Raw genomic sequence first — 13,767 nt, forward strand, 5'->3', positions numbered from 1 at the left:
CTGCTTCAACATTCCGCAGGTACCTGCGCATGGATTTCACAGAGAAGACTTTATGAGAGATGAACAAGAGTGGTAGAGGGAAAGCAAGACTGAAAGAGAAGGGGGAGAGGTAGAGGGCAATATCAGGCTAAGCTCTAGGAAAAATACATTCTTACTTTTGAGGAAACGAAAAATGTAAAGACAAGATTTTTATTGCCTTACAAAAGTAGGAAGGTGAAAGGGCAATTTTGGAGTCTGGATTCATTCACAGCTCTTACTAACATGCAAGTGAGAAGCCTTCCTGTTGCCAACTCTTCACTGCCTTGTCAGAATATTTCTAATTCAAATCAAGTAGCTTATCTCATAATAATAATTACATTTTTGGGGGACAACCGACTCGGACAGCCAACTGTATTGAGCTAATGATAGCTCTGGTTTTCTGGCTGTTTGCTATTGCAGTGTAGTCTACGGTATCTGATTCATCACTTCCTGTAGTGGAACAGCTGTGTTTCTTGGTGGGGCTCATCTGTTATATGGCAACCCTGACAGCCTTTCTCTTTGTATTCTATTAAGTATGTCGAATTGCTAATCCTAGTGAATAACAATGTGCCCAGTCTACGCAAAAGGAAGAATTGTAGACTCTAGGACATGCAGAATTTATCATACGTCTCATTGGTGTCCATTGCATGGTAATGCTTTCAATTCGAGTTCTCACAGGCTCTTCACAGGCTCTTGCATGTAGACATGCAGTGTCTTTATCCTCTGGCCAATGGCCATTCCCCTACTACACACAAGTAGTCGGACTTACTATTGAGTTCTGTTCTTTGAGGTGGATGGGACTCCTGAGAGGAGACTGTGGGCCACTCAGAAAGCAGGCCAGCGGGGAGAGACTATCACTATTGGCCGGAGGCCAATCAGATCTAAAGTAGGTCTCCTTCTGCAGCCACCTGGGCTCCAACCAGAAATAAACTGGCCAAATCGTGTGTAGTTTCTCTCTGGGACCCCCCAGAGGTATGATTCCATCTTCCTCTAAGGCACGTGTCAAACTCATTCCACGGGGGGAATGTCTGCAGGTTTTCACTCCTCCATTGTACTTGATTTGATTAGTTAAGGTCACTGATTAGTAAAGAACTACCCTCACCTGGTTGTGTAGGGCTTAATTGAAAGGAAAAACAAAAAACCAGCAGACACTAGGCTTGAGTTTGACACCCCTGCTCTAGGGCTTAGAACAAAGCCCAACTGCCACCCCTCCCAACCTTGGACAGAGGAAGTGGAAAGTGTCTGTTCGTCACATATTAAATAACTCAGATTCTGGAGAAAACTCTCAGGTGACACAGCAATCATGTTGTCTCACTCAAGCCTAGACACCTCAGGCAACTGTGTGGGTTTCATTGCTATTTCCATAGCTGTATATCTTTATATGGTGTCCCAGTTTGGTCTATTTTATTAATTGTTCTGCATACATAGATGCTCAATAATGAGTTTCATTTACCCTCTGGGTTCAGTTGGGAATATCCACTCATGGATAGAATGCTTACTGTTCAAAGGTGTGGTCTCTGAAGCACCTTGTCTTTGTTTTATCATATATTGTACTGTACAGACAGTACTCTAGCCTTCACCTTGGCCTAGGGAGGAATCCTGTGGACTTTGTCTCTGTTAGTTTCCTGTTGCTCCGTCAGCAGTATGATGGATGTCAGTCGTACAGCCCTGGAGGAAGAAGCTAGCCACATCTTCTCCTCCTTTCATTTTGACCCCATCCTCACTGCTAGGCTAGTTTATCTCCAATTCCATCAAGCCCACTGCATTTTTTATTTAACTAGGCAAGTCAGTTAAGAACAAATTCTTATTTACAATAACGGCCTAGGAACAGTGGGTTAACTGCCTTGTTCAGGGGCAGAACGACAGATTTTTACCTTGTCCACTCGAGGATTCAATCTAGCAACCTTTCGGTTGCTGGCCCAACACTCTAACCACTAGGCTACCTGCCGCCACTGCATGACTGTGGTCCGGTCACACAACGTCTTCAAGCAACACAAAGCTTGACATTAAATTCAGATTAGAAGTTGAATCGTTACATGTAGTGTTGCAGGTCTAATCACAGGGTACAGTGAAAATGTTAAGCTCCGAGCTCCAACAATGCAGGTCAAAGTGAAATAGAAACGATTCATGTGATGATAAAGAGAAATGAAATGCATGCCTCTGATCTCTGACCTGCCCTCTAAAAGAGGAGAGGAGAGACATTGTGTGCATTTGCTCCTCCTGTTTGACATCCCTAAGAGCAGAGCTGTTCTGATGGGAGTTCAGGTTTTGCCAAAAGGTGTGAAAAGCGAAGGGCGGATTGACTGGACCTCTGTAAACACTAGCTTCTCTTTGCACTGACGTGATTCTTGCTGTGTATCTCTTTAAGGAGACGTTTACATACAGCCGACCCAGGATACCAAGAATCCTGTTATCTACGGAGTCTTTTCCGTCTCGGGGTGAGTGGTCAAAATTGTTTTCAGAAACTTTTATTCGAAACATTGAAGAATAATTATTTAAATACACTTTCGTTGTCATATGATGTCCCTATTAGTTGTTTCAGTTCTTAACCCGATGAACTGTCTGTCTCTCCCCTCTCCACACAGCTCAGTGTTTAGGGGCTCAGCAGTGTGTGTCTACTCCATGGCAGACATCCGCCAGGTCTTCAATGGGCCCTTCGCCCACAAAGAAGGGCCCAACTACCAGTGGGTCGCCTACACTGGGAAGATCCCCTACCCTCGACCTGGGACGGTGAGCCTCACCCTCCCATGACCATGAGTGTTAATACCAAACCAAGCTGGCATAACAGACACTTAGACTTGAAATAGAAACCATCTGTCTGTCAAGCAGGACACAAACATTAGCCTCCATAGCCGTGTTCTCCTGCTATAAGAGTCCTCATGTCTCCCATGATGATGCTGTGGATAAGTGGTTGTTGTTGTTGTTTCTGTGGTGAGAGGCAAAGTTTTAATGTTCGTTTCATTTGCAACCACAGTGCCCTGGTGGAACGTTTACCCCCAACATGAAGTCCACCAAAGACTACCCAGATGAAGTCATCAACTTCATGAGGAACCACCCCAACATGTACAATGCAGTGTACCCAATGCATAAGCGCCCCCTGGTGGTCCGGACCAACGTGGACTACGAGTTCACCACCATCACTGTGGACCAGGTGGCCGCCGCAGACGGGAACTATGAAGTGCTGTTCCTGGGAACTGGTGAGTTGTCAGTAGTCTATATACACGTGAAATATAGTAGGCCTACATAAAGTCACATTAGCGTTACTTTCTATAACTCTTTGTACAATGTCCAAGGATGCTCAACAGATTTCCTTCTGAAAGGAATACAAAGGAGTAAACTTCCGCCAGATGGACCTGGTGTCTTTCCCACTATCATTTATCACCAGGAGAAAAGCTTCTGACCCCTTTTTGTCAAAATGGATGTTTAACCAATAAACAGGGTCGTCCTTTGCGTCATTCACTTGAAGTAAAAGCTTTGGAGTTCTCTACCTGCAGGGCAGGGGGAATGGGTGAGAGGAGGGGGAATGGAGGTGGGGGGTTACAGTAAAGAAATCCATTACACTAATCTCACCACCTGCATAGTGCAGCAGTAGAGATTTTACGTTTTTTTCTCCAATACGTACAGCACATTATCCCTTTTGTGTTCCGTCTTTGTTCTGCTCTGCGTCTCTTGGAGACTAAAGTGTTTTTAGACGAGTGCACCGTGCTCCACTGTGCCCGGAGTCAGTGGAATGTCTCTCCTTTGAGCCGCCGTCAGGAGCACGCATTCATCGCTGCGTTGGGGCACATTGAGAGTCATAATAAATCTCAGGTATCCTGCACTCAGGAAAGCCTGGGTGCAGAAATCAAACATGCCATTCTGTTGGGGAGCGGCTGGGCTGTCTGGGGGAAATTCCTACCTTTGGGCTCCTGTAGAACGGGACGCAGGGAGGAAGAGGAGAACGTTATGATAGTTGACATGCAGTACTAAGCAAGTGAAAGAGAGGATGTTCATATAGGGGAGCACAAAGGTGAACACTGAGAGAGAGCTGTCTGAAAGAGGTGAAGAGTACTGAAGTATAAAGCCTGATGGAATGAGCAATGAGGATTAACCTTTACATAAGCAGACTGAGAGGGGGCTATAGTGAGGGCTGTTTGATTGACAGGCAGCAAGGCAGGGTAGTGTCAAGCCACAGTAGGTGTGTGTAGTAATATTAACTCTCAGGTGTTTCCCTGGGCCACAGACAGGGGGACGGTTCAGAAGGTGATTGTTCTGCCCAAAGACGACCTGCAGACTGAAGAATTGGTCCTGGAGGAGGTTGAGGTGTTCAAGGTGAGCACTCACTGTCTTTCTTCTGTCTGTCTCTCTCTCTCTCTGCCTATATCCACGTCTATTTTCAATAAAGATACTTTAGAAGACTCATCAATGCATTGTCTCCACATTCCAGGTTCCAACTCCAATTACAACAATGAAGATTTCGTCCAAAAGGGTAAGCATGTCTGTATAAGCTTACCTAATAGTCTTAGAAATCACTTACAAATGTCCTTATTTTTTAAGAAAAGCCCAAAAAATTGTCCATTAAAATAACATCAAATTGATCAGAAATACAGTGAGTGTTTGACGAGACTGACGAGTTTCAGAAGGAGGTTCTTTGTTTCTGGCCATTTTGAGCCTGTAATTGAACCCACAAATGCTGATGCTCCAGATACACAACTAGTCTAAAGAAGGCCAGTTTTATTGCTTCTTTAATCAGAACAACAGTTTTCAGCTGTGCTAACATCATTGTAAAATGGTTTTCTAATGATCAATTAGCCTTTTAAAATGATTAACTTGGATTAGCTAACACAACGTGCCACTGGAACGCAGGAGTGATGGTTACTAACAATGGGCCTCTGTACCCCTATGTAGATATTCCATTAAAAATCAGCCGTTTCCAGCTACAATAGTCATTTACAACATTAACAATGTCTACACTGTATTTCTGATCAATTTGATGTTATTTTAATGGACAAAAAAATGAGCTTTTCTTTCAAAAACAAGGACATTTCTAAGTGACCCCAAGCTTTTGAACGGTAGTATATATTTTGAAGGATAAAGAGGAGGGAGTGAATTAAATGAAGGGAAATTATTTAAGAATGCCATGAGCTACCTATATGAAGCTGTTGAACTAATGTTTCCCTTCATAATTCATAGAATGCCTGCAGTCTGGTCAAAACAATAAAAAGAGAAATATGGTAAACGCATTAAGTTAGTGTTGTCTTTCGCTGTGGTTAAAATAGTTGGCCTTGGATACATGACATGACATCCTTCTTAGAAAGGGTTACAATTTTACACAGGCTGCCAAGAATGATGAATTCAAAACAGCTGATCGTAAAAGCTGAAGGTGCATATTCCTGGGACAATGGAAATCTTAGTTATACAGTAAAGATGAGCTTTCCCAGTGTGCTCGCAACTCTTCCAAGTAGCAAACTATATTTACATGTGTTTTAATAGTTATATTATCATATTACATTGTTATAGCTTTGACCGACTCTTGGCCACTGTAACCCTCTGCACTGAGACTTGATCTGTGGTAAATATTGGATATTCCCCTACTTTATCCAGCTGGGATCTCACATCCTCCTTTGCGTTCTACTCTCACAGCAACAGCTCTACGTGTCTTCTGAGCTTGGTGTGACCCACCTGGCCCTCCACCGCTGTGATGTGTACGGGGAGGCGTGTGCTGACTGCTGCCTGGCCCGGGACCCCTACTGCGCCTGGGACGGAAAGTCCTGCTCCCGCTACTCCACCTCGCAGAAGAGGTGAGCATCAGCATGAGCTGCTCAGAATGGCTCTATAGATTGTAAATGACTTTATACTGTAGATTGTTGAATGGCTCTACAGATTGTAAATGGATTTATACTGTAGATTGTTGAATGGCTCTACAGATTGTAAATGGCTTTATACTGTAGATTGTTGAATGGCTCTATAGATTGTAAATGGCTTTATACTGTAGATTGTTGAATGGCTCTACAGATTGTTGAATGGCTCTACAGATTGTTGAATGGCTCTACAGATTGTTGAATGGCTCTACAGATTGTTGAATGGCTCTATAGATTGTTGAAGGGCTCTATATATTGTTGAATGGCTCTACATATTGTTGAAGGGCTCTACAGATTATTGAATGGCTCTATATATTGTTGAATGGCTCTATATATTGTTGAATGGCTCTATAGATTGCTGAATGGCTCTATATATTGTTGAATGGCTCTATAGATTGTTGAAGTGCTCTATAGATTGTTGAAGGGCTCTATATATTGTTGAATGGCTCAATAGATTGTTAATTGGCTCTATAGATTGTTGAATGGCTCTTTAGAATGTTGGATGGCTCTTTAGAATGTTGAATGGTTATGTGGATTGTTGAATTGTTTCTATAGATTGGATGGTTGATGTATATGGATTGTTAGCTGGCTCTATAGATTGTTGAATGGCTTCCAGTATATGGATTGTTGGATGGTTGAAAAGCTCTATACTATAGGTCGTTGAATGGCTACTGCATGCAATGTTTTATGGCAGATTGTTGACTGACTCTATGGAATGTTGAATGGCTTTGCATTTGCTTGGTAATTTATTCTCTTCTCTTATTCGGGAATACTGGTCTGACCCCTTTAGACGCAGCCGGAGGCAGGACGTCAAGTACGGGAACCCCATCCGGCAGTGCAGGGGCTTCAACTCCAATGGTAAGACCAGTGTGTGCCAGAGGGTGGATGGAGTAGAAATTTTCAGTGGTGGTGAATACATCTCATTCATTCATTGACTTTATTTATGCCATCACACGGCAACATTTTCATCAAATAGATATGAAATAAAACATTGCTCTTTTGGATTTTTGGTCTTTGTGGGAAATTATACTGAATCTATGATTGCCATGGTGTCTTTCTCAGCTAATAAGAACACCTTGGAGATGGTGCAGTATGGGGTGGAGGGCAGCAGTAGCTTCCTGGAGTGCCAGGCCCGTTCTCCCCACGCCGCCATCAAGTGGCACCTGCAGAGGGACAACAGTGACCGCCGGAAAGAGGTGAGTGGCCATCTATGACACACACAATATCACTCAAACTAGTATTTTTCCCAAAACACTGTTGCGATCTATACTCTCTGCCCATTGAGCCCAGACGTATTATATATTATATATATATATATATATATATATATATATATATATATATATATATATATATATGCCACCACTGCGACCTGTATGCTCTAGTCGGCTGGCCCTCGCTACATAGACCCACTGGCTCCAGGTCATCTATAAGTCTATGCTAGGTAAAGCTCCACCTTATCTCAGCTCACTGGTCACGATAACAACACCCACCCGTAGCACGCGCTCCAGCAGGTATATCTCACTGGTCATCCCCAAAGCCAACACCTCCTTTGGCCGCCTTTCCTTCCAGTTCTCTGCTGCCAATGACTGGAACGAATTGCAAAAATCGCTGAAGCTGGAGACTTATATTTCCCTCACTAACTTTAAACATCAGCTATCTGAGCAGCTAATCGATCGCTGCAGCTGTACATAGCCCATCTGTAAATAGCCCACCCAATCTACCTACCTCATCCCCATATTGTTTTGATTTACTTTTCTGCTCTTTTGCACACCAGTATTTCTACTTGCACATCACCATCTGCTCATCTATCACCCCAGTGTTAATTTGCTAAATTGTAATTACTTCGCTACTATGGCCTATTTATTGCCTTACCTCCTCACGCCATTTGCACACACTGTATATAGACTTTCTTTTTTTTCTATTGTGTTATTGACTCTACACTTGTTTATTCCATGTGTAACTCTGTGTTGTTGTTTGTGTCGCACTGCTTTGCTTTATCTTGCCCAGTTCGCAGTTGTAAATGAGAACTTGTTCTCAACTAGCCTACCTGGTTAAATAAAGGTGAAAAAAAAAAATAATAATAAAAAAAATATATATATATATATATATATATATATATATATATATATATATGGGTTTTTGGTATACTATGACCTAAGGTAACTCAAACCATACATCACCTTCGTGACAGGGGATGTGATCTTGTTCAGATAAAGTGGGATTGGCTTAGGAGTAAATCTCCCACGAAGGACATGATGTTCCCCTCTGTCGACTGCACTTCTCATTCTGTTACATAATGATGCCGAAGGGTCTTCCTCAGGCTGCAGTATGTTTCATGTGAAAGCTGAAGTTGTCAGTCTATTGATGTATTACTGTTGTCAGTGTATTGATGTAATACTGTAATACAGCCATACAGATATGATAACCAGGTGGTTGGTTTTCAACCTGAAGGGATAAAGCCCAAACTGTCCCAGTACCCAAAGGGAGGGCCCATCCATAAAACAACATAAGACCTGCTCATAGTTTCTCACCCTGAAGCTATTCATTAAGTTTTATTGTGAAGCTATAGTGTAACGTCTGTTCTGTTTGACTTTTCGGTTGGATGCTGCCTTTCCCCATTGGCTCGGCTCAATTGGCTGGGCTGTTGCTCAGCCCATATGATTCTGGGTGTAAAAGCCGTCAGCAGCTAATCAAACTCTTGGATAGGTTTCAGGAATACATCGAGAGGCATTGGAAAACATCACTAGAGCACTTTTATTGAAGTGGAATTGACTGTCGTGATTAACTGCAGATCAATGTGGATCATGTTAGTGGAAGAATGTACAGGTAGACATAACACTGATATATTGATATAGTAGGTGGTTGGTGGTGCTGGGCTGCCGAACAGGAGATTAGCTGTCAGCTTGGCCTCTCCACTGATGTTACTACCCTGGCTTTACATCGTGCCTCATTTCATCATTGTAGATTCAAGTCATAACTCTCTCTCTCGCAGATGCGCTCTGACGGGCGAGTACTGAAGACAGAGCAAGGTCTGCTGCTGCGTTCTCTCCAGCCCTCAGACTCCGGGGTCTACCAGTGCACGGCCACAGAGAAGAACTTCAAACACACGCTGGTCAAGCTGCAGCTGGTGGTCCTGTCCGGCCGAGCCGTCAACAACGTCCTGGTGGAGGGTGGGGGACTGGGGCCATCTGCTCTCCAGTCCAGCGCCTGGACGCCCAGCGCGGGTCAATACAAGGACCTGCTGACCATCCTGAGCCAGCCAGAGATGGGCCTGATCAACCAGTACTGTCAGGACTACTGGCAGCTGGGAGACCCCATGATGGGAGCCATCAAGGCCAATGACATGAAAGAGCTCAAGGAGCAGAAGAAACCACGCAACCGCCGACATCACGGTGAGGGAGAAGACGAGGAGGAGGAGGTGGAGACATGAGGGGTCCCTCAACTCTCCCAAACTTCAACCGCACCCCAGGGAAACTGGGAAAGACTCAATTCAAGAGACTGACGAGGTGAAAGAAAATCAAAAACCACAAATAAAAGAAACGGAAGTGGAAAAAAAACAAGTCATACAAACAAACACAGCCCACATCCCTTTCAACAATAAAGTATATGATACACAGTATTTATTGTAGGTTGTATATAGTATCATTCTGTGGATTTCTTTGTACTTATAGAAAAATGCTCTTTGTGTATAGGTACCTTTTGGGTAAGTGTTATTGTATAATTGTTATTAATTGTATTATTGTTGTTACTGTCATTACAAAAATCTTAATCTTTCCATCTTTCGACATTGACAGCTCTGTTTGGAATGTAAACTCTGTTGGTAGAAAGCTGAAAGGGGTCATTGTGTAAACCGATACGTTAACCGAGGGTTGGGATAGATGGGGATATAATGGTTTCTTGTTTGCCTTGACTGAATGTCAATGCTCATATTCTCGGCTAACCAGGAATTGTTTGAACATACAGTAAATTCACAATCAGTGCATAAGGACAAAGACTCCTGACTCCAATTTCAGAGGATGCACAAATGGCCCCACTCATTGGCTAGGTGTCCATTCTCCCTGTGAACCTGTTGTCTAAATGTCTATGTTGAATACTGTTGTTGCTAGGCATAATTGGCTCCCGTAATAGGTTGATGGTATTTATTTTCGGCTTCATTGGTTATTCCTCACTGTACAGTATGTGCCATTAACTCAGGCAAACCAATTGTTCTAAATACAGTGTTGCCATGTAGCCTATGCATGAAATCATCTCTAGATTACCAGAGTCCGTGAAAAGGAGGGGGGGGGGGGGGGGGGGGGTTGAAACTAAGGTTATTATTGAACGGCCAGGTCAATCGAATAGATTGTTTAACAAAGAATGAAAAAAGGATTAAAACCTTACCTTTCAGCAGCTACATTGTGGTAAATGACATTGTGAGAATCAGAAAGTAAACTTACTCAGAAGGGAAAAAAACACTGTAGATACTTATCAAAGATACATTTTAAGGATGTCTACGAGCGTTGTTTGGTTTATTTTGCGATCTAAACATCGAATGGGACTGAGTGTGAGGTACAGTAAAGGGTCAAGGTTGTGCACAAAGGGCATTATTCTCTTACCTTCAAATTATTCAATTGAATCTTATGGAAGGTGTAAGATATTCAAAACATTGGCCAGGGCCAAACCGAGCACACTTTGGCCAAATACATTTCCTTTTGGTCAACAAAAACAAAGCAGAATTCAGTTTGAGATCAAGCGATTCCAGAGAGGAAGAGGCGAAGCGAGAGGGAAAACTGGGCCCAAAATCTGTCTTCACCAGCAGGTGCCATTTTTTCTTATTTTTTTCCTCTCACCAAGCAAAGAGTTTTTGTATGGAGGTCAATGAAAGTGTCGAATTTGGTTAACAAAAAATGTAATGGCTTATTTGCTATTGTGGCTTATTTGATCGAACGGAAGTTTCGCAATGCTTAGGTTGTTACGAATGTACTGATATAAGTAGGACACGTCATATCCCAGCAACTTTGAGCCGGTGTTGTGCCTTTTATCACACTCGTATCTGCCTTCTCATTGGCTAAAATGGTCCCACCTGATATTGCCTCCTACCAACTACCTTCCATTTTTAAAGGCATTTATTTTCATTGTTAGAGAGGTCAATGGAGTATCTGATCAATATAATGGATAATCTATGGCAATGCCCAGATCACTTTCACTGAGCAGCCATGTTGGTTCAGACTAAGAGCCATCTCTTTTCATTTACCGGTGCGTTTGGATTCTTCGACTTTACATGTGAAAAAAATAAATGTCCTCCTTACACAACAAAACATTGTAACAACGTTGTGACAATAACCAAAATATTCATTGTGTGCATGAATATGTATTTGTACTGTAATTATGAAACAAAAAAAACTGTTGTAGTTTTTCTGTTCTTCAAGTGTACAGTATGGTCAAACGTCAGCAAAGGCATGAGGGACAGCCTCAGTGCAGCATAAAACAAAATGGAGGACAATTACTATGTGTAATGTACCGACAGATATTGATATGCTCTCTTTTCCACTCTTCACTATGGGATAGTATTCATTCCCAGAATAAAACCAGACGGCCCCTGTTACTCTCCTCCAGTTGAAAACAGGGTGTTACAGCAAAAAAATGATTGTACAATTTCTTGGTATTTTTACGGTGTCTTTTTTTTCTTTTGTTTTTGTATTTAGTTTTTGTGTTCTTTTTGCTATCAGTTAAGATTCAATGCACAGAGGTGATGTTATTGTAATGACTTGTGTAAATTACTTTCTCTTCCCTTTCCATTGTTGTTGCTGACTAATAAATTAAAGCTCTATATTTTATAAAATATAATGCTCTACTTTTATTCTGATGTATGGTGTGACGTTTCCATATTATATTTTGTGTATCACTCAGAAACTTTGGGAATAAATGTTCCAAGCTACCACAGAGAGAGAAGGATGAGCTACCAGCCATTTATGGCAGACAAGGTCATCATTGGCAGCTTGACTGACAGTGACGCTCTGTTATTATCTAAGATGGAACCCTGGGAGGAAATAGATGCGTAGAGCTTTTCTTCAACTGTAACATTTTTAGCATCTCCTCTCATATTTCAATACGGAATCACATGGCCTATACCCTCATTACTAGTAGATATCATGTTCACTATGATCAAATGGACTGTATGATTTGTTGTGGTCCTCAAGTACCGCCAACAGCACACATTGTTGTTGTAATCCCGGACAAAAACACCTGATTCAACTTGACAAGTTGACAAGTAGAATCAGATGTGCTTGTCCGGGGCCACAACAAAAATGTGATCTGTTGGAGGTACTCGAGGACCGGAGTTGGGAAACACTGCCTTAGAGGATGGCGCTGACTACAAGGCCATGGGAGACTGCATGGTTAAAGTAGGGCCTTGAGGATTTCCACACCTTGTAAAAGCCTAGACAGCTTAGGTTAGAAATGACCCTTACCAGGCAGCACCAGACTGAGTCACTTTCTCCATGACCGATCTAGCTCATGGCCAAACTGACACAGTAGACCCTTTTATACCTTGTTCTAACATGTCTGTTGTGCTGATCTTGTCCACATGCTGATTGTGCCCACATTTCTCGACAGGTGTAGACGCATTGTGATCTCATTGTGATTAGATCTTCCTGACCGCCTCTGGAGGTAGTCGAAGACGCATATTGTCTTTGAAGTGTAAACAAATCCGGACAACAAAAGCGTATACATTTGGCCAACGTCATGGTTGTCTCGCCCTGAAAAAAATCACAATGGCCAGCTGAATTAAGATCATGGTCTTCATTTGAAACCAATGGATCATATGCGGTATTCCACAACCAAATACTGCGTACAGCTCTGAATAAAACGGCCATATAGAATTAAGATATTTATGAAGAGATATCATCAATCCAGATGCTCAGATATTTTTAAGTGGGGACACGATCAATGTGGGCACCATCCAAAGTACTCATGCATAAATCATCAGATACATTTTTAAGTGTTTTGGAAAATAAAATATACTTGGATTTACCTGCATTAAGTACCAATTTCTGTTCGACAAAGGCAGATTGTAGCTCCGAAAGAGCCTTGTAAACCATGGGGGCAATAGCGTACACAACAGTGTCATCGGCATACAGGTGTTTGTAATTTGTTTTTGCAGATAGACCAATATTGTTTATATAGTCTTCCCTGTGGCTCAGTTGGTAGAGCATGGTGTGTGAAACGCCAGGGTTGTGGGTTCGATTCCCACGGGGGGCCAGTGCAAAAAAAAATATATAAAAAAAAAATGCACGAAATGGTATGAAATGTTTGCATTCACTACTGTAAGTTGCTCTGGATAAGAGCGTCTGCTAAATTACTAAAATGTAAATATACACAGTAAAAAGTACAGGACCTGGCAGATCAATGAACAGGGCAACAGTGTTTCCTTTTGTCCATACAATTTACCACATCAATTAAAGTGATGCAGCAGAGATGGTGTTATGACCTGACCTGAAAGCAGATTGATAAACACTTAGAATACAGTTCGTAGCAGATTGATAAACACTTAGAATACAGTGCGTAGCAGATTGATAAACACTTAGAATACAGTTCGTAGCAGATTGATAAACACTTAGAATACAGTTCGTAGCAGATTGATAAACACTTAGAATACAGGTCGTAGCAGATTGATAAACACTTAGAATACAGTTCATAGTAGATTGATAAACACTTAGAATGCAGTTCGTAGCAGATTGATAAACACTTAGAACACAGTTCGTAGCTAGGAAAGATCTAAGCTGAGAGTTGATCAAAAAGTAAAACATTTTCGCTTCGAAGACAGTTCAGAGATTGGCCGATAATTATTTAGGTCAGAGGGATCACCACCTTTGCGGAGAGGGAGCACATTGGCCGCCTTCCAAACCCGGGGAAAGTACCTGAGATA

The 13,767-nt window shown here is 42.2% G+C and overlaps 1 protein-coding gene across 4 annotated transcripts in view; it reads left to right on the forward strand.

Moving 5' to 3' along the window:
- LOC106582865 (semaphorin-3F) overlaps nucleotides 1-12,872 on the forward strand; it is a 103,971-nt gene extending 91,099 nt beyond the window's left edge. For 2 of the 4 annotated variants that reach the window (XM_014166429.3, XM_014166431.3), the window contains 9 exons: nucleotides 2,387-2,456; nucleotides 2,604-2,748; nucleotides 2,993-3,215; nucleotides 4,241-4,329; nucleotides 4,445-4,486; nucleotides 5,641-5,798; nucleotides 6,649-6,716; nucleotides 6,921-7,054; nucleotides 8,854-12,872. In XM_014166429.3, the coding sequence (XP_014021904.1) occupies nucleotides 2,387-2,456; nucleotides 2,604-2,748; nucleotides 2,993-3,215; nucleotides 4,241-4,329; nucleotides 4,445-4,486; nucleotides 5,641-5,798; nucleotides 6,649-6,716; nucleotides 6,921-7,054; nucleotides 8,854-9,291 (1,367 nt within the window). In that variant the 3' untranslated portion in view covers nucleotides 9,292-12,872. Of the gene's footprint in view, nucleotides 1-2,386; nucleotides 2,457-2,603; nucleotides 2,749-2,992; nucleotides 3,216-4,240; nucleotides 4,330-4,444; nucleotides 4,487-5,640; nucleotides 5,799-6,632; nucleotides 6,717-6,920; nucleotides 7,055-8,853 lie in introns of all 4 variants that reach the window. The other 2 variants (XM_082967400.1, XM_082967401.1) reach the window with 1 other exon arrangement.
- Nucleotides 12,873-13,767: the final 895 nt, after the last annotated feature.

Source organism: Salmo salar, chromosome 22 (genome assembly GCF_965601325.2).
Source record: "Salmo salar chromosome 22, fSalSal1, whole genome shotgun sequence".
NCBI lineage: Eukaryota > Metazoa > Chordata > Actinopteri > Salmoniformes > Salmonidae > Salmo > Salmo salar.